This window comes from Sus scrofa, chromosome 16 (assembly GCF_054392235.1).
Source record: "Sus scrofa isolate SSC_HxYL_T2T_F1_AM1 chromosome 16, Sscrofa_HxYL_maternal_Yorkshire_Landrace_v2.0, whole genome shotgun sequence".
In the NCBI taxonomy this organism is placed as follows: domain Eukaryota; kingdom Metazoa; phylum Chordata; class Mammalia; order Artiodactyla; family Suidae; genus Sus; species Sus scrofa.
The window spans coordinates 12,880,080-12,902,187 of record NC_139398.1 but is presented as its reverse complement, the minus strand read 5'-3'; the positions used below and the strand labels follow the sequence as shown (position 1 = coordinate 12,902,187).

General features: G+C 43.4%; 1 protein-coding gene across 10 annotated transcripts in view; it reads left to right on the top strand.

The window, feature by feature from the left end:
* CTNND2 (catenin delta 2) overlaps positions 1–22,108 on the top strand; it is a 1,014,682-nt gene that overhangs the window by 723,236 nt on the left and 269,338 nt on the right. For all 10 annotated transcript variants that reach the window (XM_021076841.2, XM_085001648.1, XM_085001647.1 and 7 more), the window contains one exon: positions 2,863–2,995. In XM_021076841.2, coding sequence (XP_020932500.1) covers positions 2,863–2,995 — 133 coding nt within the window. The remainder of the gene's footprint in view (positions 1–2,862; positions 2,996–22,108) is intronic.

Sequence of the window (22,108 nt, the reverse complement as noted above, 5' to 3'; positions counted from 1 at the left end):
GCCACAGGTGCAACCCTAAAAAGAAAAGAAAAGAAGAAAAAAGGATCTGAGCAAACATTCTTCCTTCAAGTTGCTTTCTTTACATATTCCTTGATGTAAAGAAATGAATGAATCAGGCCTTATTGTTTTCCAACACATTTACGTAGTCCATTATGCACCAAGGAGTATGATATGTGCTGGGTAACAAACACGGCCAAAAAGAATTGTGGTCCTGGCCTTGTGGAACTCACAACGGACCGGAGAGGGAGGTGGTAATCAGCCATGGTCCATAACACAGTGGAGGCATTCTCAGCTCGGCACTGCTTGGGTAATATCAGGGAGGGCTTCCTCAGGGAGCCCGAGGCCCAGAGTTTGAGTGAGAGGCTGGGACTGTTCCAGGTGGCAGGAACAGGGGCAAGAGAGAGCACTGCTCATCTGTTTACCGGGGTGGCCAGTGCCAAGAGTCAGAGGAGGCCGTGAGACATGAGGCTGGTGAGGTGGGAGCTGGCAGGTCCAGCAAGGACTTGCAGGCCATAAGAACAGCCTTATCTGGATCCCATGGACATTGGGAACCACGGAAGGGTTTTAAGGGAAAGTGGCTCAATGAGGTTGCATATTTGCATATTGGAATGACTTGGGTAAGGAGAGTGGTGAGGTGGGAAGTGACTGGCCTGGTCTTTTGGGTGAAAGGTTGGAACTAGGTCTAGGAGGAGAGCAGTGGGGTGGAGGAGACTTGGGGGATTCCAGAGGTCTCAGGGGAAACTGACAACAGCCTCTTTTCTGACCAGTGAGTGAAGAGCTTTAATTGATCCTAGACTCATGACTCTTTGCAATATCTATCCTTCTATTGAATTTGGGCTGTGTGTGTGTGTATGTGTGTGTGTGTGCACACGCGTGCTTTCCTGTGTGCATGTGTGTGTGCATACATCCACATAAGCAAACCCATGTGTGCAGAGAGTGTGCAGACTGTTCCTCCAGAGCGTTTGTTCCAAAGACATTCTTCATCTATGCTGCATGAGCCTAAGAGAGCGGTTCCCATTTGGTTCATAAAATAGGTTGAAATGAATTCTTCGCTCATCACTCTCCAATAGCATGGGCTGACCTGAATTCATCTTATCCATCCAGTTTCTTTACATGGCGCTTCTCATTTTAATTTATAGGTGTTCTGTAGATTTTGATTTAGCTTGCACAAAGGATATCATTTTAGGAGACTGCTATTCTAAGGAAACGGACTGTACTATCAGGATGTTGCACATTGAGGTGGTTTAGATTCATGCAACAAAAGGAAATTAAATTAAAAAGAAAAGCAGGCTTCCTGATCCATAATTGTTTCCTACTGTGATCACCTACCCAAAAAAATTCAATAGTTTGGCAGTTATCAATGATCACTTAAGTACGTTTTGCAGCAAAAGTGTTGCTATACTCTATGGCCTTTTGAAAATGTTTGTCTGCAAAAAAGACTTTATGCAGATTTATTAGATACTTAATGCACATTACATTGAATGCTTTATCTTTCCCTTTAAAATGAAGGCAATGCAAAAGGAATCCTCGTCCATATTGCCTTCAGTAACTGGAAGGAAGCACCAGCGTGCTTCAAGGTTTGCTTGACAAGCCCTACCTGTTGTGCTAAATAAAAGATAAAGAGAACAGGTTAGAATCTATGAGGAAACTTTTAACCTTTGGCTGCTCTGTCTCTGTCCCATTTTTCATGACTCCTTTTCTCAGATGACAACACTGACCTGGCATCAATCGGATGTATACTTCTGAGTTGTTTTTCCGGGAGTCGAGTGGTTATTGCAAAGCTGTCTCATTTCTCTTCCACCTTATCCTTCGGATAAATAGTACCCTTTTGTGGCTCATGGGGTCAGGTTTTTATCTGTGGTCTCAGAGGTTGCTTTTTTATTTCTCTGTTAAAAATTGACTCCCTGTTATAGAAATGGAATCCATACAGCTGGCCCTGTTAGCTCCATGCTCTAACTGGTTGAGCTGATCGATTTCATGAATGAATATTCATTTGGGTATGGTATAGTCAAGTTTGTGTTTTAGAATGGATTTAACTATCCTAGAGCATATTTCTTAGAATTAAATAAGCAGCTTTTTGGAGTAGCTCAGATGTAAACAGGAGGATATGGGAAAAGAATGTACAATGCATAAAATTTACTAACATTGTTAGAATAAACCCAACTCTTTAAATAATTTCCTTTTATAAAGTCCTCTTGTTACTATACTTTTATCCTCAGAGAACAACAGGGAATCTATTTTTAAAAGAAGAGATTATGACAATAACAATAAAATTTATAAAAGCAATAAAAATGGCATTAACTGCAATCATGATGCTTTAGCTTGGACTCATCCAGTTGTATTTTCTCGTGTCTTTCTGATAATTTAAGTGCTATACCTGAATAAGGCTGTTCAAATAATATGTTAGAAAATAAACGTCATCTTGTAAATTATCTATTGAAGCCCAATTAATTAAGATCATGTACCATTTAAAGTCATTTTTTACAACCTTCATAAACATGTAATTTCAGTTGGTACATTTGAGATTATATATTATGTATACTTACAATATATACATATATAATATATGGGTATGTATAATTTATAAGTAATATGCAATATATGTTGTACATATGGAATTATATATGTATTTATGATAAAATATATATATATCACACATATGTATACATCCTAACCATTTACTTAAGGAAATTTTTTCAAATCCCTTTTTTTTAAGTTGGCACATATGTAAGAAAACCATAACAAATTATTTGTGAAATATTCCCATGTGAACTCTCAGGAATGTTTTATAAATGAGTTCAACGTATGTTAACAGTGTTGCAGGATTTCTCTCTCATGTTCTCTTGCCTTCCTTTTGTTCAGAGAATTTGGGTGGAGAGACCCGGAACTGCCTGAAGTAATCCAGATGTTGCAACATCAGTTTCCTTCGGTCCAGTCTAATGCTGCAGCCTACTTACAACACCTCTGTTTTGGAGACAATAAAATTAAAGCTGAGGTAAGCCCTACTTGGAATCTCAAATGACTGGTGTCAGATTCATCTTCACTTGGGTATTCAGAGATAAGAGAGCTGGATAAGGCTGAAGACAAAACTAGGTTAGCGTTTTGCAGACAAATTCATTTGTATCCTTAACATAATTGAAGTTACATTATCAAAATTTAGATAGACATTTAAGATTGTTTGAGCATAGTAGGTTTCATCTAGTTATTTGGCATGCCTATGCATGTATACTGTTTAAAGTATTTGAATGCTGCAGGAATAGAGGACCAAGGGTGTAGCTAGTATCAACAGAGACAAAGTTATCAAATGCTATACCTTTGGTATGATTTGCTTTTTCTTCCCAATTTCATCTCTGGAGTCATCTCTGCTCCCGCATCCTAAAGAAGTATAAAGCATCTTTGGTTGTCTCCTCAAATTACAGTAAGGTTACTAAATCAATATATGGTATCTTCCATCCTTTCTGGAAAACTCATTGATAGGATGGGAACTCTAGGCAATAAACCAGCAATGGGTTATAACCAAGTATTCTGAGCCCTTTACAAAGGTACCAATGGATATAATATATGTGTTCCAGTAAGGAGACTATTGTCTGTGTCCATCATGTGAACAATTGTTAACATGCTGTGTGTTTTTGGACCACTTTAAAGTGCATACATTGTGGTGTGTGATATTTCTGGAAAATCATATTGGTCAGCACAGCTAACTCTGCTTTTTTAGACAGGGGACAAGCATTTGCATATGGGCAGCTGAGTAATCAAATTTTTAAAGAAGATTTTATAAGCTTTAAAGTGTCATCTCCATAGCATGTAAGCAATTTTGAGGATGAGTCTAAATTAGTTTTGAGTGGAAAGAGATTTGAAGATATAATTACAATTTATTATAGCTTTTGCTTCTTCGCATTGGGATGTATATAGCCTAGCAGCTTTTCATCTTATTTTTCTGTCTTTCCTCTATTGGGACTACAAAGCGCTTGACCCATGCTTGTTCTTATCAGAAAAGTCATATTTCTTTAGGGACTGAATATAAGTGGTTCTCAACTAGGTGGGAGTTTGCCTCCCAAGGGACACTTGACAACATCTGGAAACATTTTTGGTTGTCAGAACTGGAAAGGGTGGTGGTGCCCTATTAGTAGTCAGGGTATTAGGATGGTGTGTGGAAGGGGTGACCAGCACACACAGCAGTGTCAGCATCAGAGAGGCATCTTCCCACAGGGCTTCCCTTTTCCCCAGCTCTGTCTTCTTGAACAAGCTGGTTGTCCTCTCCACCCTCCTTTCTTATCTTCACAATAGGGATGCTGAATCTCCACTGCGGAGTCTCTGTAGGGACTGGCAACTTGATATATGCAAACTGCTAAGTGGTGCTCTCATCATTTATTCTTACTCCTTTTTGGCCAGGAACACAGTTGAGACACTAAAGTTACTGTTTTATCATGTGTGTACATACAAGTCTATGTGTCCCTGTGATCCTTTTCTTTTCTTTTTTTTTTTTAGGACCGCACCCATGGCAATATGGAAGTTCCTAGGCTGTAACCGCCAGCCTACACCACAACCATAACAACACAGGATCTGAGCTGCGTCTGCTACCTACACCATGGCTCACAGCAACACCAGATCCTTAACCCACTGAGCAAAGCCAGGGACTGAACCTGCATCCCCATGGTTACTAGTTGCATTCATTACCACTGAGCCACAGTGGAAACTCCATCCTGTGATCATTTTTAATTTTGCTGTGGGTACCCCTGAGAATGTCTATGTCATCTCTCACTGCTTGGTGAGTCTCCCAACAGCTGGTCCATAGACCTGTTACTCTTAGGGAATCTGTCCTTCTGCTCCACCTCTGAAAGGCTCCAGACACAGCTAGGGCTGTGTGATAATATTGCCCAGCTATGTGGGAGGCTGGAAGGACAAGGAAGGAAAAGGTGATGGAGGTTACAGCCTGATGTCAAGTTGACAGAATGAGATCAAAGTTAGTAAAAGTGAGCAGGAGGAATAGGGCAGATGCAGAAGGTCTAAATAAAATGCAAAGTGAGGGGAGTTCCCGTCGTGGTGCAGTGGTTAACGAATCCGACTAGGAACCATGAGGTTGCGGGTTCGGTCCCTGCCCTTGCTCAGTGGGTCGAGGATCCAGCATTGCCGTGAGCTGTGGTGTAGGTTGCAGACGCGGCTTGGGATGAGGGTTCCATCCTTGGCCTCACTCAGTGGGTTAAGGATCTGGCATTTCCGTGAGGTGTGGTACAGGTCGCAGATGCAGCTCAGATGCCGCACTGTTGTGGGTGTGGTGTAGGCTGGCAGCTATAGCTCCGATTCGACCCCTAGCCCGGGAACCTCCATATGCAGTGGGTGTGGCCCTAAAAGACAAAGAGACAAAATAAGATAAAATGCAAAGTGAGGAGTTCCCATTGTGGCTCAGCAATTTGAGAACCTGACATAGCCCTCATGAAGATGCAAATTCCATCCCTGGCCTCGCTCAGTGGGTTAAGGATCCAGAGTTGCCCCAAGCTATGGCATAGCTCGCAGATTCAGCTCAGATCCTGTGATGCTGTAGCTTTAGCGTAGGCTGGCAGCTGCAGCTCCAACTTGTCCCGTAGCCTGGGAACTTCCATATGCTGCAGGTGCGGCCCTAAAAGGGCAACAAAATGCAAAGTGAGCCAGTTGGCGTTTCCCTTTGTCTCTCCTTTGGTCATACAGGGAGCAACATGTGTGCTCATGTACACACACACATACACACACACACACACGTGTAACCTCCGGGGAGGACCTTGCACAGACCTCTTTTGTTTTCTCTCATATTAACTCAAGCCCAAACCATCAGTAATGGTTCTCCCTTTGTGACGGATGGCTGCCTGTCATGTTTTCTTATTCAGGCATCGATTTTTGTAATTACCTGTTGTCCAAATACTAATCTTGCAGGCACCAGCCTTTCCAAATTTACTCAGTCTTCTAGTCTTTCTCCCGCGTTTTATTGAATTGATTTAGCCCTCAGTCTACATTTCATTATTGGTATTGACTTTGCCCGCACAATGGATAGGCCATTGAGCAAAAGGCAGAATTAAATCTCCTATAGGTAGAGAATCATAAATCATGCCTCTCTTGTTCCTTATTACAGTGCTCTGTACAGTTTTCATATATTGAAGCCAAGAAATCCAGCTTTGTTCAAAATGATGCCTGCTCTTATAGGTACAAAGTTGAGAATTCACTGCCATAAATCAGCAGACAGAAGCCCTGTCCCTAACTTTTCCTAATGCTCTAGTGAACTTGGATTTGAGGCAAGCTCTGGGTTCCTTCCCAGCAGAGAGGAGGAACTATGGAAGGGGGATGAGTGTAGTTCTGCAACTGCCAGGGACTGTGGGAGAGTCTGCAACCCATGAGATGCCCTGACCAGGGGCAGGACATCCAGTTAGGAATGCTTTGAAAATAAGCTAGTGTCCAAAAATTGGGATCAGAGGGTATCGTGCAAATAGGAGTTCAGAGCCGGACTGAGATAAGATCAGAAGAAAAGCAATTAAAGAAAAAAATGACAGAGGTTGGGGGCAGGGAGAAAGCGTGAAGAGGGGCTCCAGGCATTGTAGCAAACACACCATGTCGGTGAGGCTCTTTTACGTGGACTAATGAGTAGTCGGCGTGGAGGTGGGTCCTGCTTTAAAGGCCAGAGGCCTAATTGGATGGTTGTCAATAATATTTGAACTTATGTCTGCCATTTGCGTTGTCTCCTCTATTATTGGGGATGTTATAATACGTTGAGTTTTGGATAATCTAGGTAGTTTTAAGACATGCAGACCTGCTCATGTGTATGTACTGAGGTGTCTTTTAGGAGGTGCCTAGATGTTGGTAATTTTTCAATGTTTTTACAAAACCCCTTTTTTCATTATTTCTGGGAACCTTCCTCAATTAAGATTATTAAGGAAGTTCCCATTTTGGCACAGCAGAAGCAAGCCCGACTAGCAACCATGAGATGAGGTTGTGGGTTCAATCAGTGGGTTAAGGATCCAGCGTTGCTGTGAGCTGTGGTGTAGGTTGCAGACAAGGCTCGGATCCTAGGGTGGTGTGGCCGTGGTGTAGGCTGGCAGCTACAGCTCCCATTGGACCCCTAGCCTGGGAATCTCCATATGTTGCTGGTGCGGCCCTAAAAAGAAAAAAAAAAAAATTAAGAACATCCCATTGATGTAGGGATAATACTAAGTGCCTTCCATCGGTTGTGATGATTTGGGTTTATTTATGCTCCTCCCTCCTGTGACATTTCTCCCTATTTCCTCTCATACACAAATGGAGTAGGAGGTGGGCACCCCAGATTCACACCTGGACAGTCATACACAAGCACAGGCGTATGTGTGCATAGGTATGCTGTATGGTGGCATTCACAGCACTATGCTGTCTAGAGATAAAGTGTTGGTGTGCATTTTCAAGGGACGAGAAGTGATTTTTTTTTAATTTTAAGATGTTTAAATACTTTATTATAAATTAATAATTTAAATCTAATAAAAGGTTAAATCAACACAAATCTAAAACATTTAAATAGGAGCTCCCTTTGTGGCTCAGCGGTTAATGAATTCAACTGGGATCCGTGAGGATGTGGGTTTGGTCCCTGGCCTCACTCAGTGGGTTAAGGATCTGGCATTGCCGTGAGCTATGGTATAGGTCACAGATGAGGCTCAGATCCCCTGTTGCTGTGGCTGTGGTGTAGGCTGGCGGCTGTAGCTCTGATTGGACCCCTAGCCTGGGAACTTCCATATGCCGTGGTGTGGCCCTAAGAAGCAAAAATAAATAAATAAATAAATAAATAAATAAATGAAACATTTAAATAATTTTAAATGTCTTTTTAAAACATAAAACCATTCACTTAAGTAGTGTGCTTTTTAAGAACTCAAAGTTTATTATATGATGTTACACATGAGAAGGACTTAGTATTCATTACTCCATAATGAATGAACGGCTTGGGGACCACCACGGATTTAATGTACATTTTGGTCCTGATGCCTCTTTGAATATGAAAAATAGTCTTCAGCTAGCAAATATGTAATCAAAGCCTTCAAAGATCTTATACAGTAAACATATGCAATTTGAAGATAAGAAGAATTTCTCTAGGAAGTCAGCACTGATTTTATTTTGCTAAATCCCAGTAAAACTCTTCCCAATTACCATCATCCTAACACCAAGACAATACTTCTTTGTTTTTAAAGAGATAGAATTTCCAGTTCTAGTGGAAAGATGAGTTTATCGACAGCCTTGTTTTGTGTCGGTGGGTGAATCAAATATTAATAACGTATAGATCCTATTTTTAAGGAATCCACAACCCCCTGGACAGGAAGTATGTGAACAGGGCAATGTAACACCATGTGCTAATTAAGCTCCATGGAAATGCAAAACCCCAGCCTCTGAAAGTGTTTACAAAATGCTTAAAACCCAGCCTTGTGGAGGCAGAGAAAGATTCCTGCTTCCTACAGTGATGAATACGCTGAATTTAAAATTAGAAGTTGCCAGAAAAATATAGCCTCAGTGATACTCTCATAGACTTGATGGAATAGGGCTTAGATTTAAAGCTGTCAGTCCTTTGGAATTTGTGTGTGTGTGATCGTGTCCATAAAGTTTCAGTATTTGTACCATTTATACTGATTTTTTTTCCAAATAGCATTATCTCTTTTAGTGATATTAACTAGGACATAAAAATTGACTTCTGTGTATGAAAAGATGCATCCTTTCCCCTTCTTCCATAATTTTTAATTTGTTTTTAATTTATTTTTTTATTTCTTTGTCTTTTTGTCTTTTATGGCTGCACCATTGGCACATGGAGGTTCCCAGGCTAGGGGTGGAATCAGAGCTGTAGTCTCCAGCCTACACCAGAACCACGGCAACATGGGATCTGAGCCATGTCTGTGACCTACACCACAGCTCATGGCAACGCCAGATCCGTAACCCACTAAGTGAGGCCAAGGATCGAACCCACATCCTCCTGGATGCTAGTCATGTTGGTTAACCACTGAGCCACGACGGGAACTCCCATTCCATAATTTTTATTGTATTCAGACCGATTTAGAACATTCCATATGTTAAAAAAAAATTCAGACTTGTTCCTGTCTACTACACTTAAAGAGCTTCCTAACTTCTATTTCATTCTTGGTTCTTTCTACCCCATAGAGTTCAAGAGACGGTGCTATCCATCTTTTTAGTTGTTGGCTTTTGAATTATTTTTTTCTCCTTCCTTCATCATAAATCATTCCAAATTTTTGAGAAAGAGCCTTATTTGTTACTAGATGTCAGCAGACAGCATACCACTGAGCTGAGAGCACAGGCTGCCTGCCTTTGAACCCTGGCTGCTCTCCCACTTTCTAGCTCTGTGATTTGGGGCATATTTCTTTACCTCTCTGAGCCTTAATCTTCCAGCCTTTAAAATGAATCCTCATCGCTGCAGAGAGGATTGCCAGCCAGCGGACTGGCAGCCAAAGTAAGTCGGTTAAGAAATGTAGGTTATTGTTAGTCTCTGTGGAAAATATAAATGAAGGAAATCTCTTCCGAACAAACTCATAGTGATATAGACAACATGATTCTATGTCTTCTGCTTTACTTGTAATATTCATGGTTCACATTTGGAGATCTATAATCAGCTCCAGTACAACGTTGAAATCAGATGTTTTGTGTGGCCCTGGGCTGAACCACTGTTGAAACAAGTGGAGTCAACCATGGCCTTTGGGAAATGAACCATTTGCCTGAGCCAGCATAAAAGAAGACATAAACAACTTCAAAGGCTTAACATCCTGATGTCATGGGAAAGTGGAGCTAATGAATATATCCATTCAGCAGATATTCACTAATCAGCTCTAATGTTCCAGGCTCTGTTCTTGGCCCTGGTGATGTAGCAGGGGATGATCTAGACCCGATGACGAAGGAGGCGGCAAGAGTAAACAAAGATGGTAGCACTGGCCATGAAGGAAATTTAGCGTGGAAACGAGAATAGAGGGGGTTGGGGCTTGGGGGTAGGAATCAACTGCTAGTTCATGTGAGATGGTTAGGAAAGTCATGTCCGAGGAGCAGCGTCTGAGCAGAGCCCAAAGGCTGTGGGAGAGGAGCATACAGTTAATCCCCGAGGAGGAGCACCCCTGTGCCCCAAGCAAGCCCTGCTTGTCTGTGTTCCAGGAGTGTGCTGGTCTCCCAGGGCTGCTGGAGCCAAGTACGACACTGTGTGTGGCTTCAAACAGCAGAAATTGGTTCCTCCAGTTCTGGAGGCCAGGAGTCTAGATCAGGGTGTGAGCAGAGCCAGGCTCCCTCCGTCAGATGCCCTGGTAGAGTGCTTGCTAGTCCCTCCCTGGCTTCTGGTGTGGCCGTCAATCCTTGATGTCCCTTGACTTATAGTTGCATCACTCCATTGTCTGCCTCTGACATCACATGGCCTTATCCTCTCTGTGTATCTCTGCCGGTGTCTGTTTTCTTCACACAGGGATACCAGCCATATTGGCTTAGGGCCCACCCTAGTGACATGATGTTAATTCGATGACATCGGAAAAGACCCTGTGTCCAAATAAGTTCATTTTCAGAGGTACCTGTGGCTAGGATTTCAGAATATCTTTGGGAGGGCCCAGTTTAACCTGAAATACTGACTAGGAAGGGGTGTGGCTAGAAGCTGGTGAAGGGGGTGGGGGAGAAGTTGAGAACAGAGGGGTGAGAGTCCAGGGTTGGGCCTCCCTTGTAGGCTTTGTGATCAACGGCCTTACCTTCAGAGAAGAGAAATCTTGGGCCTACTTTTTTGGCAGGATAGTTAGGAAAATAGCACATTTCAAGAAAGAATGCTTAGGGAGATTTCAGAACGTATTAAATGGTCCAAGGAGAGGGTAGCTAGTGATCTGAAAAAAAAAGACATGAGAAAAGTGAAAAGAGATGGTAAGTGGATGAATGAAGTGGGCAGGATTGTTGCAGAAAATGGAGAAAGGTTCACTTCTGAGAAGTCAGAAAGGGAAGGGAGGTAGCATCTTGGGGTGACCTCAAAGTAATTGAGAAAGTGGGAGAAAAACAAAGTGGCCTTTGGATCTGAGCGAATGTGGCTCAGTTCTGGTAGGACATGGAAACATTTGGAAGGAGAAAGACTTAGAAATGAAAGAATCTCAGTACATGGGGCGGATGGCAGGGAGTCTGACCGGTAACCTCCCAGAACATCACTGTGGCGAAGTGGCCAGGAGCCGGAAGCGGATGAAAGAGTGTGAGGAGGTGACAAGTGACCATTAGGTCTGCACAAAGGAAAGGAAAAATGGCAGTGACTTTAGCAAGCAGAGTATGAGACCTTGTTTTATTTTAAGGGGGAGTAAGTTATGCTCAGAAACCAAAATCGTCTTTGCCAGTAGTTTAACACAGGTGTATGGTGGGATTTGTAATCATTTCACAAGCTAATAGCATAGAGAATAATGTCTCTTAATGAACCAGAGGAGAAATAACATCCTCCACACAAATGATGGATTAATTGCATTATTGTTCCAGGCAAGGGGAGATGACAGAAATAAAGTCTGAATTAAGTTGAGGTGTACCTTTTATACGAGTATGGTGTATCTGGATAGCCTGACTTCCAGCTGCCAGCCAAACCCAGGTTGCTGCTTGTTGTTGCTTGTTGCTAAGGCCGGTTGCTAAGGCCAGTTGCTAGGGAATGAAGGCATTGGAGTGGGCAGGGCGGCCTAAGCTGTTCCCAGAGTTATTGCGGCATGGCTTGGGCCACTGCCTGCAAGAAGGGCCTTGCCGAGTCAAGAATAGTGTCCCCTCTCTTCCTGGGGCTGCTGCCCATGTCAACACCACTGCCCACCCAGAGAAGCCCTGCCTCCGCAGGAGCAAGTGTCTCCAGACCTTCAGAGAGCAACATCAGCAAAGGGGAGGTTTGCGTAGACCGAAACTCTCAGAATATTTCTCACCAACTGTTGTGTTTTATAGTCTAAATATCCCCTTGCCCGTAGGTGCTTCTCCACGTGTTCTTATTGCTAAGCCCCCAGCGGGCCGCTCCACAGCAGAGCAACAGATGAGAGGATGGCAGCCTGCTGTTCAAACAACTTCACTTAAGTCATAAGCACGTGGGTTTGAGATCACATCACACCCATACACGACAGACATTTTCCAAGAGGATATGTGATCTCGTCACTTTAAAATCCCATCAGGGAAGCAGGAGGAAAGCAGAGGATGGAGATTGGTGTAATTCTCGGGCAGCAATTGGCTCTGAGTATAAGCTCAGGCTTCTTAGGGCAGAAGATGGCTCTGAGTATAAGCTCAGGCTTCTTAGGGACCACAGCCTTTGTGAACGAAGGAGAGATGGTCCCTGCTGAACTGCATTGCAGCTGGAAGTTAACACTAAATGCATGAAAGAAACAGCCTAGTGGGTTTTTTGATTTTTTTTTTTTTTTAACTTCTATGATAGCTTGGTCCTTCACACTCAGAAGGTGATGAAAGAGGCAGAATTAAGAGTTATTGGACCAGGGCTTCCAGCGGAAAGGGCCATGAGTCATCCACAGCAGAGGAGCTAATAAGCAGGAAATGCTGCTAACAGGCAGGGACAGAATGACAGCCAGAGGGCAGGTATGATTCCACTGAGGTATATATCAGCTCGGTGACTGTGTTTCTGTGCCCTGGAGGGAAAGTCAGAATCAGGGGCTTTTGGAATTTGGAGAAAGAAGCAGAGACAAAAGGATGCACCAAATGGTGGTTGTTTGGTGCCCTCTTCACTTATACGTAAATGGGACTGAGGAACTGGCAGGGGTGTCTGGGGCTTGGTGATAGTGTCGCTCCCTGCCATGTGCTTCTCTTTCTTTCAAATTTTTCTCTTGCCCTGCTCCCTCCATCTCCTGCCTCCTTCAACTCTTCTCTCTCCTTTCCTTCCTCTACCTGGCCTGTTGTGGTGCCCATTACCTTTCAGAGGCTTGTGCTGGCCTTGGTGACTTCATCCAAGGACTAAAGAGACTGAAGGGGCCTCTGACAAAGGCCTCTTCTTCCCAATGCCCAAGGAGGTTCAGGTATCACTGTGATTGTACCTGGCCACAGAGGTCACTGGATAAAAACTCCAACCCATACAACTTTCCATGAGGAAGTAAGTTGGTCATTTAATAAGACCAAGTTCAAAGAGGGCCCATTTCTTGACAGAAGACGACTCTTCCTAGAAGCCATAGAGACGTCACTGGTTTGATGGTCTTTTCTGTTCAGAGGTTTAACAGGAGAACTGGGAGGAAGAAAGGAACCATGTTGGGGTAAGAATGGGCATACGGATAAGAACAGCCTATGATTTGTAGGGGGCAGCGAAGAAGGAAGACTGGCATCTCCCTCCAGACTGACTATCAGCTCTGCCCTGAGCTGGTGACTTGCCGTCATGTGCCACCAGAGCACAGGAGAGGGGCAGCATAGAGGTACCGCCAGACGTAGTGGACAAGGACCAGTTTCCCTCATGTTGAAGGTCCCTTCAGGGAAGAGGCACCAGGAGGGAGAGAAGAGGCCAGTGGTGTCAGGATGTGGGCGTGTTCCTGCAGGACTGTGGAAGCTCAGGGTGAAGCAGGACAGGAGCAGAAGATGCCGAGTGAGCCTGTGCATTCGGAGCAGCAGAGAGCTACCACCACCTGACCGCACCACTTCTACAGCCCCGGACCACACAGCAGAGGAGACCAACTGTCAGAGATGCCTCGGGGCTACCTCTGTGCTAGGAAATGGCTCTTCTCCCGCCTCCCAGCAGCACAAGAAGAAGGGGGAGGGGAGAAGAGCGCCGGGAGCTGGAGGTCCTGGTCCAGCCTGCTCCCAGAGGGTGGATGTTGGAGGATGGGTAGGGAAGACTAGGAACAGAAGTCAAGTGGTCAAGCATCATTCTTTGTAACTGGAAAGAGACCCTCTTAATAACCAAAAGTGAATGAAAGTTAAGCAATCAGATTGATGTGGTGTTGAAATGAAGCAAGCCTAGAGCGAGAGTCTTGATTAAAACCCCTAAGTACAGAAGGCTCTCTTTGCAAGACAGTAATGAGTCAGAGAACTGGGTCAGGACCTGGGAACAATGATGTAGCAGGTATTTTTCTAAGCTTTGAAATTTCCTTGCTGGGTTTGCTCCATAGCCACAGCAACATGAGATCTGAGCCACATCTTCAACCTACACCACAGTTCATGACAACGCTGGATCCTTATCCCACTGAGTGAGGCCAGGGATTAAACCCACATCCTCATGGACACTAGTCAGGTTTGTAACCCACTGAGCCACAACAGGAACTCCCTCTCCTTCTATTTTAATGAATTACCTTTTTATCTGCCCACCTCCTGAATCAGTTTGTATTCTTTCAGATAATTAACAAAAAAACCTGATGACCTATCTAAATGTCAGCCCATTCTCATTTGTAGCACAGGTAGAGGACCCAGGTCTAACCTAGCTGTTTCTCACCAGGCTTTTTTCTTTTTTTTCCCCCTGGTATATTTCTAAATGAGAGCTCCTATATCATCTTTTAGAAAGGCAGACCTCTCCCTAGAGAATGAATCCCTCATTCAAGGCATAGTTCAACTGTATATTTACCTAACTTTCTTTAGCTAGCATTAAAGTCACTTTTTTCCCTTTGGCTTTAGGGAGAATATGGCAGAAAAAAAACCAGCTTTCTGCAAACACTTTCCTTCTTATTGCTGCCGATTCATCACCATGAGACCTTGTTTCTGAGTGAGAAAAATCTCTAAGTCATTGAACCAAGGAAGAGGCATCTTATCTGTCATCCTTTTGATTTTTTCCTTCCAGTCAAGTCTCTGGGTTTTCCTGACACAATGAACCACGGAAAACATTTTGTCAAAATATTGGGAGAAACAGCACAAGAAGCCTCATTTAGGCTCCTACATAGATTATAATGCGGGTTGTTTTTTTATGATTTCATTGTGGTTCTCTGCTTTCTTCTGTTTCAGCGATCTGTTTCATTAATCCGTTCTATGGAAAGGATCTTTACCTCTCACCTCTTTTGAGCCTCTGATCCCTTTTCCAAGTTCACCAAGGTTATTGTTTCATTTCATTCTCAATTCCAAGTTGCTAACCTCGTCAACCCGATGACACTTGCACGCTCAGTAATGCTCGCTATGTGCTTGCGGACACCATCTTGGAGATGTTTGATGTCACTGGAGCCAGATACCGTGAAGGACAAGAGCCTCTCTGACTTATTTATTTATTTATTTATTTATTTTTGTCTTTTTGCCTTTTTGAGGGCTGCTCCCACGGCATATGGAGTTTCCCAGGCTAGGGGTCCAATCGGAGCTGTAGCCACTGGCCTACGCCAGAGCCACAGCAACGCCGGATCCGAGCCGAGTCTGTGACCCACACCACAGCTCATGGCAACACTGGATCCTTAACCCACTGAGCAAGGCCAGGGGTCGAACCTGCAACCTCATGGTTCCTAGTCGGATTCGTTAACCACTGAGCCGCAACGGGAACTCCTCTCTGACTTATTTCAAGTGCCTGCCAATGTCTAGCTCATATTTCAGTCATTCAGAATCAGATTCTTAGTGGAAGAAACGTGTCTTTATACCCAAACTCTTCCATAGGTGTTTTGCCTCACTTCTTCGCTATTAGATGTACTTCATAATTACACATGTTTTTCTTACGTATTACAAGAAAAGCTATAGGTGATCATTATATAACCACTGTTCATGTTCGGTAGCCCCAATGCACATTTTTTTTTTGTCTTTTTGCCTTTTTTGGGGCCGCTCCCACGGCATATGGAGGTTCCCAGGCTAGGGGTCGAATCAGAGCTGTAGCCACCGGCCACAGTAATGCGGGATCCGAGCCACATCTGCAGCCTACACCACAGCTCACGGCAACACCAGATCCTTAACCCACTGAGCAAGGGCAGGGAGCGAACCTGCAACCTCATGGTTCCTAGTCGGATTCGTTAACCACTGTGCCACAACAGGAACTCCCCAATGCACATTTTAACCAAACCCTTAATATAAGTGAAAGAAAAAAAAAATCTATCTTGTTAAGGGCTCTTCAGAATTCAAATTGCTCTTCCGTATTTACAATCCTTCTTCATTGAGTTGCCTTTTGAATACAAAGTGAAACACTGAGTAGGCATTAATTTTTTTGCTGCTTGTATTTAATTTTATGTATGGAACAACTTCTGTATCTCCCTTGGATCTTTATAGGCTGTCTTCAATTTCCAAAGATTATTTGAAAGGAAGAGTCTAATGATTCTAAGGTATTTGACCTAGAAACAGTGGTGTATAAGGAGACCAGGCTTCCCAGGAGAGTTCCCAAAAGCCCCATTAACCCCAAATGTCTCTGAATCATAGCAGTGAGGAAAATTGTGGCAGTGGGTGAATTATACTATAATATCCAGTCTTTTTGTAGTCCAGGGGAAAGGCAAAGTGTGTTCCAGTCAGAATACTAGGAACTTACCTCCAGGTCTCTGCTTAGAAGGCGGGGTCTCCATACCTTCCCTTTGCTTGGGGTGGGAGTGGACACCATCCCTGCCACAAAGCACAGGTGATGGAATCTGCTTGGGGGCTCAAGCAAGATAAAGATGAAAGGGAAGAGGATAACATAACTGTGTCATTTGGGGGAGGGTAGGTCAGCTTTGAGATTCCACTGTATGGACTGAATGAAGAGTAATTGGGAAAGAGGGTCAAAAACTAGATACTAGGATATTGGGAAATAAAAAGATGTGGGGAGTACAGGGTCCACTCTGCATTACCCTTGTACCCCAATGACACTCCTGGACCTCGCTGATTCCCTCATATTTCATTTGCTTCTGCCTTAACCACTGTCCTTTCTGTTGCCACCACCAGTAGCTTTTAAGCCAGTTTCCCTCCTGGTCCATTCCCTGACCTTTTAAGGTATAATGCAGATACACTCAATTGTGATGTTTTACATATATTTTCATTGCCTTCACAGGTGATGGACAAGCATAGCAGGAATAAGATATTTCCTTCTGTTTTTCTCTTAGATCTTGAAAACAATGTCACATGTAAAGGTTAGAATGGCCACTTGTACATTTGAGGGAAAGGGGTCCCTCAGATTGTCTGGTGGAGTTTTCCTTTCAGGATGGAGCCTTCCTGGTGAGGAGCAAGGTGGAGCTGGGGAGGTGGGATGAGCACTGGGCCCCCCGTTTTCAGGACAAAATAACCCCACCCTCTTCTAAGAGATGCTGAAACCAGATCACAGGAGAAAGAGCTCTCTATCAACAGAGACTCTGAAATTTCATCAAGTTCTTATAGTAAAGAATGTATCTGAATTCATGTTTCACTGGGTGGTTCCTCTTTGTGCTGAAAAAGATACTCCAGGATCACCCCTCCCCACCATATACACGTCCAGTTATTTCCAGTGGTCACCTTGAAGGTATCTTTGTTGAGAAACATGCCTGTCAGCTATGGGATGAGAGGCACCGTTTCTCTCCCTCTCTTGCTGCTGAAGGCTGCACAGAGAGGGTGTCCAGCGCTCCGAGAAGTCAATGACGGTCATGACAGGCAAGCCATCCTCGGCTTGTATCATTTTAACAATGGTTCCCTCCTAACGCGGCCTGCCGTGCACCTCTGACACTCTCCATCACTGTATTTCACCATCTCTGTCACCCTGGCCAGGCACTGTTGTCCCTTCTCATGGGTACCACCAACTCCTTATGTCAGCCGTCACCCCTGTCACATATGTGATGGGTTTTCCAAAGCCTAAATATGTTGAAAGTGGTGAGAATGCATCTGTGCCACTCCTGACTTAATATTTCTGTGACTTATCTGGATCGAGAAAGCAACAGAAATTATAGTCTCCACAGTTTGTATGATCCACATGAGATTATCCCCAAAAGATTGAAAAACCAGACTTTACCCAGAATTATCCCTCTTCCTGACCATTAAGGCTTTACTACTGGATCTAGCTGTCCAGCTCCCCCTTCGTTTGGTTCCCAAAGCTTGTTGGACATGCCCACAGAATTCTAAGGAGCAATAATTGCACAATTTAGGCTCAAACTCCTTGCCCTGTTCTTTAATTTACTGAGAAACTTGGCTGTACAAAGCAGAGGAACTTGTCTCATCTTTAGTGGGTGGTAGCTGGTCCTGAGCTCCCCATCCACTTCGTTTCTCACAGGAATGCACAGCACTGTCACTGTCAACCATGAAGATTGGTGTCCAAACTGGGGTTGGTACACAGACTGCAGGCTTTGTTAAGATGGTGTGGAGCAAACCTATGAAAACTGAAAGGGGTGGAGATGATTTTGTAATACCGTCTTGGTGGCCTTGGATAAGTCTTAGCCTGAAACCATACAACTCTGTCTCTGTAAAAGAAAAAAACTGTTTCGGTGGAATATGTCCATTATCCCTTTGATTCTGGGTGATTTGCAACATATTATTGTGTAGAAATTATCATCCAGAGAGAAAAGGTTGCTTCCATTGGGTCTTATCAAGCAAACAGAGATGTCTGAGGCATTTAACAAGGATATAAAATCTGGCTTGTTAAAAACATAAAAATTGAGGAATTCCTTTGTGGTTAAGCCTCTGGTGTTGTCACTACAGCAGCTTTGGTCCTTGTTGTGGTACAGGTTTGATCTCTGACCTGGGAATTTCCACATGCCATGGGAATGGCCAAAATTTTTGTTTTTGTTTTTGTTTTTTCATTGGAGTATAGCTGATTTACAGTGTTGTGTCAATTTCTGATGTATAATATAGTGACCCAGTCATATATACACGTACATTTCTTTTTCTCATACTATCTTGCATCATGTTCTACCCCAAGAGAAGTGGGGTGGATGGGAGTTTGGGTTGGTAGCTGCAAGCTATTACACTTAGAATGGATAAGCAGTGAGATCCTACTAGATGGCACAGGAAACTATATCCAAATTTTTGAGAAATATATAAATTGAGCTTGCTTACCAATGTCTGTGTTGTAGGCAGGTGGGGCAGATGTGATGGATGAATTTGCCTCTTGGATGAATATTCTCTTCTCTAAAGAGCAGTATCTCCCTTTAGTCTCATCTGTCATTATTAGTTATGTCCAGAGCACCATGGACATGGGACTATAGAGGTTTGAGGACAGAAATAAGAAAAGAAAAAGAAATATAAAATTTTTCCAGTGAAAAAAGGATTCAGGTAAAAATTATTACCAGAGGTATTGAGACAGAATAAACCAAAGACTAGCAATCTCTAATGGATATTGGTGATATTAGGGTTTAAGTAGAATAAAAATTAGTGATAGTAGTAGCTATGCAGCCTAATGTCTCTAATCCAAGGCTATATGTTCCTCTGACCTGGGTAAAAAAAAAAACATAGTGTATGAAGCTTACCCCAAAGGATACAATTACTTATATTACTTCCAACTCAATCATCACCTCTGAAGAATGGCAATAAGGACAGATGAAGCCAACTTGAATTGATGTGGGACCATGTCTCAAATCACATGAGACCAAGTATCTTTGGGGCTCAAACAATGGATGGAGTGGTAATTTGGGAGCTCTTTCTGAGAGACCCCCCCCCCCATGTCTTAATTTTTAATTAGCTGAAGACATCCAAGAGGAAGTTAGGGCACTCTTGCCTGACTTCCCATGAAGATAGTAGTGGCTTCTGTGGTTAAGCTGGTGCAAAAATCCACGAGAAGCTGAAGAGTCACAGGACACAGACAGGCTAGACAAAAACGGGGCAGGGCACTAGGACAGATAAGACTTGGAAGGGGTTTGTAGGCTCATGAAAGAAAGAAATGGCGAAACAGTTGTCATATTAGTCACATTAGTTTCCTCTTGCTGCTATAAAAAATTACTGCATGGGAGTTTTAAGACTGGGTTACTCTTGTGACACCCCCAACAGGAGATTTGAGGCCACATACTGAGGCTTGTTTGAATGTCAAGAGGCTGGGAAACCATATTTCCTGACCTTAAGCAATGGAATTCTACCTGGCCATTATACTAAAGAATTAGAGGTCGTTGGGAAAAAAGAATGGTAAGGTAGGTGTTCAAATGCAAAGGATAATTTTTCATACCCCCTGTCGCAGACATACCACATGTGCAGACCACAGTGAGTTTATGCTCCCATAACCCATGAGGGGAACAGGTATGGTAAAAACGATGGCATAATCCAGTTGTGCTTAGGTAAACTAAGTGAGAGTCCGTTGGCCAACCGAGGCTCATCATGCTCAAAACTAAAATGAAATAGATTTTCTAGGCAGGTACTGGGAATCACTGTGTGAACAAAGGAGAGAGTAGAGACTGGTCCCCTGGCTCCCAAGACCTCCTTATACAAAAGATTTATTTGGCCAAAGCAGTCAGCTTATCCAGGTTTGCTTTATAGATTATCAGGGTCTAAATAGAGTGTTCCCCCTATGGCTTTGACAGCAGCCCGTATCGTTCAAGCTAATAAGGAAACCCAGTGGGTACCAGGCATATCAATACCACCATTGATCTGGAAAATTTTTTTTTCCCATTCCAGTTTCTGAGAAAAAGCAAGTCTCAATTGGCCTTTACTCGAGAGATCATACAATCTATTGCTAACAGTTCTCACACAAGGATATATTAATTCCTTTACCCATGGCCAAAATTCCTATGAAGGGACTCACAGTCACTGATGATAAAGACACTCATATATAACTTCAATGGTACCGATTATTTGGCTGTAAAAGAGCAGACCAACAGAATTGGAACTAGGGTGAATCATGATATGGTGAAGCTGGCTTATAAATTCTGCAGAATTATGAGGGGTGACACAACAAGGAATATTTAAAGAATGAGAGATATTTCTCAGCTGAAGAAACATATTCCATTGATGCCATCCTGACATGAATAAGAAAGATAATACTTGGTAGAACTCCTTGGGTCCTGGAGAAATCATATGTCATATCTGGGGACATTATCAAGTCCCATTAGAAAAAGAAAGAGGGGCGTTCCCGTCGTGGCGCAGTGGTTAATGAATCCGACTAGGAACCATGAGGTTGCGGGTTCGATCCCTGCCCTTGCTCAGTGGGTTAACGATCCGACGTTGCCGTGAGCTGTGGTGTAGGTTGCAGATGCAGCTCGGATCCCGCGTTGCTGTGGCTCTGGCTAAGGCCGGTGGCTATAGCTCCGATTCGACCCCTAGCCTGGGAACCTCCATATGCCACGGGAGCGGCCCAAAGAAATAGCAAAAAGACCAAAAAAAAAAAAAAAAAAAAAAAAAAAGAAAGAAAGGAAGGAAGGGGGAAAAAAGAAAAAGAAAGAAAGGAGTCACTTTTGAAGATTGTCCCAACAACCAAACTTCCTAAGGTTTTCAGTTGATAAGAGTAGCGAGTATAACCTCAGATGCCTAAAATCTAAGCTGTTTTACCAACACCAACAAATACCATGAAACTGGAGTTTAGGGTGAAATCCAGTAGGGGCAGCAGAAATAACCCCTAAGGTTTTAAACATACTGACTGCCACACTCCACCTTTACTGGTGGACCACCTTTAAAGGTGGTCAGGGGCTTCTTACTGGTCATTGGTAGAGCTTGCTTACATCTCCAATGAACATTTGAGGCCTGAAATTCCTGTTAGGCCTTGGAGAAAACTGACATAAGAAAGAATCCATCCAAAAACTCTCTAATCAAGTGCAAGGATTTGCTCAACAACTTCTAAGTTTGGTTATACCAAAGGTGTCCACTAGATGCATGAATGGGGTGCCTTAGAACCCAGGTTCCCTTCTTCATCTCTTTCGATGCTTCATCCTTTTCTGTAGAGAAATCATAGGCCCAAACCATGACTCCTTATAGAACAAGTCCAACAAGAACAGTACTTGCAGACAGGAGCACCAAAACGATGGAGGAAGACACTCTGGAAAGGCTGCCTCCTTCCAACCTAGTTTTTCGAAGACAGTGTTGACAAAACCAAAACACCAGTGTTTATCTTCCCAAGCTGGCCATGTTGTATTCTTCTGAATGATCATCTGAAAAGATACTCGTTATAGTGAGTCATCGATTAGTCATGTAGACAGGGCCTGCCATCCAGTGTGCAACCTGCCCCATTAGAAAGACTTTTTTCTGTATTTCCTCATTGAAGTTATCTGAAGACAGGATCATGTAACACTGACTGGTGGGCAGTGGCCAGTGGCTTAACTATTGAGTCAAGAAACCAGGCAAAGAGCAGTGCCCTGTCCTTGGTACTTCTTTCTACAGAGCATATATGCAGAGAGAGATGACATATTTATCCAGGTATTGTAGGTGCACCTAA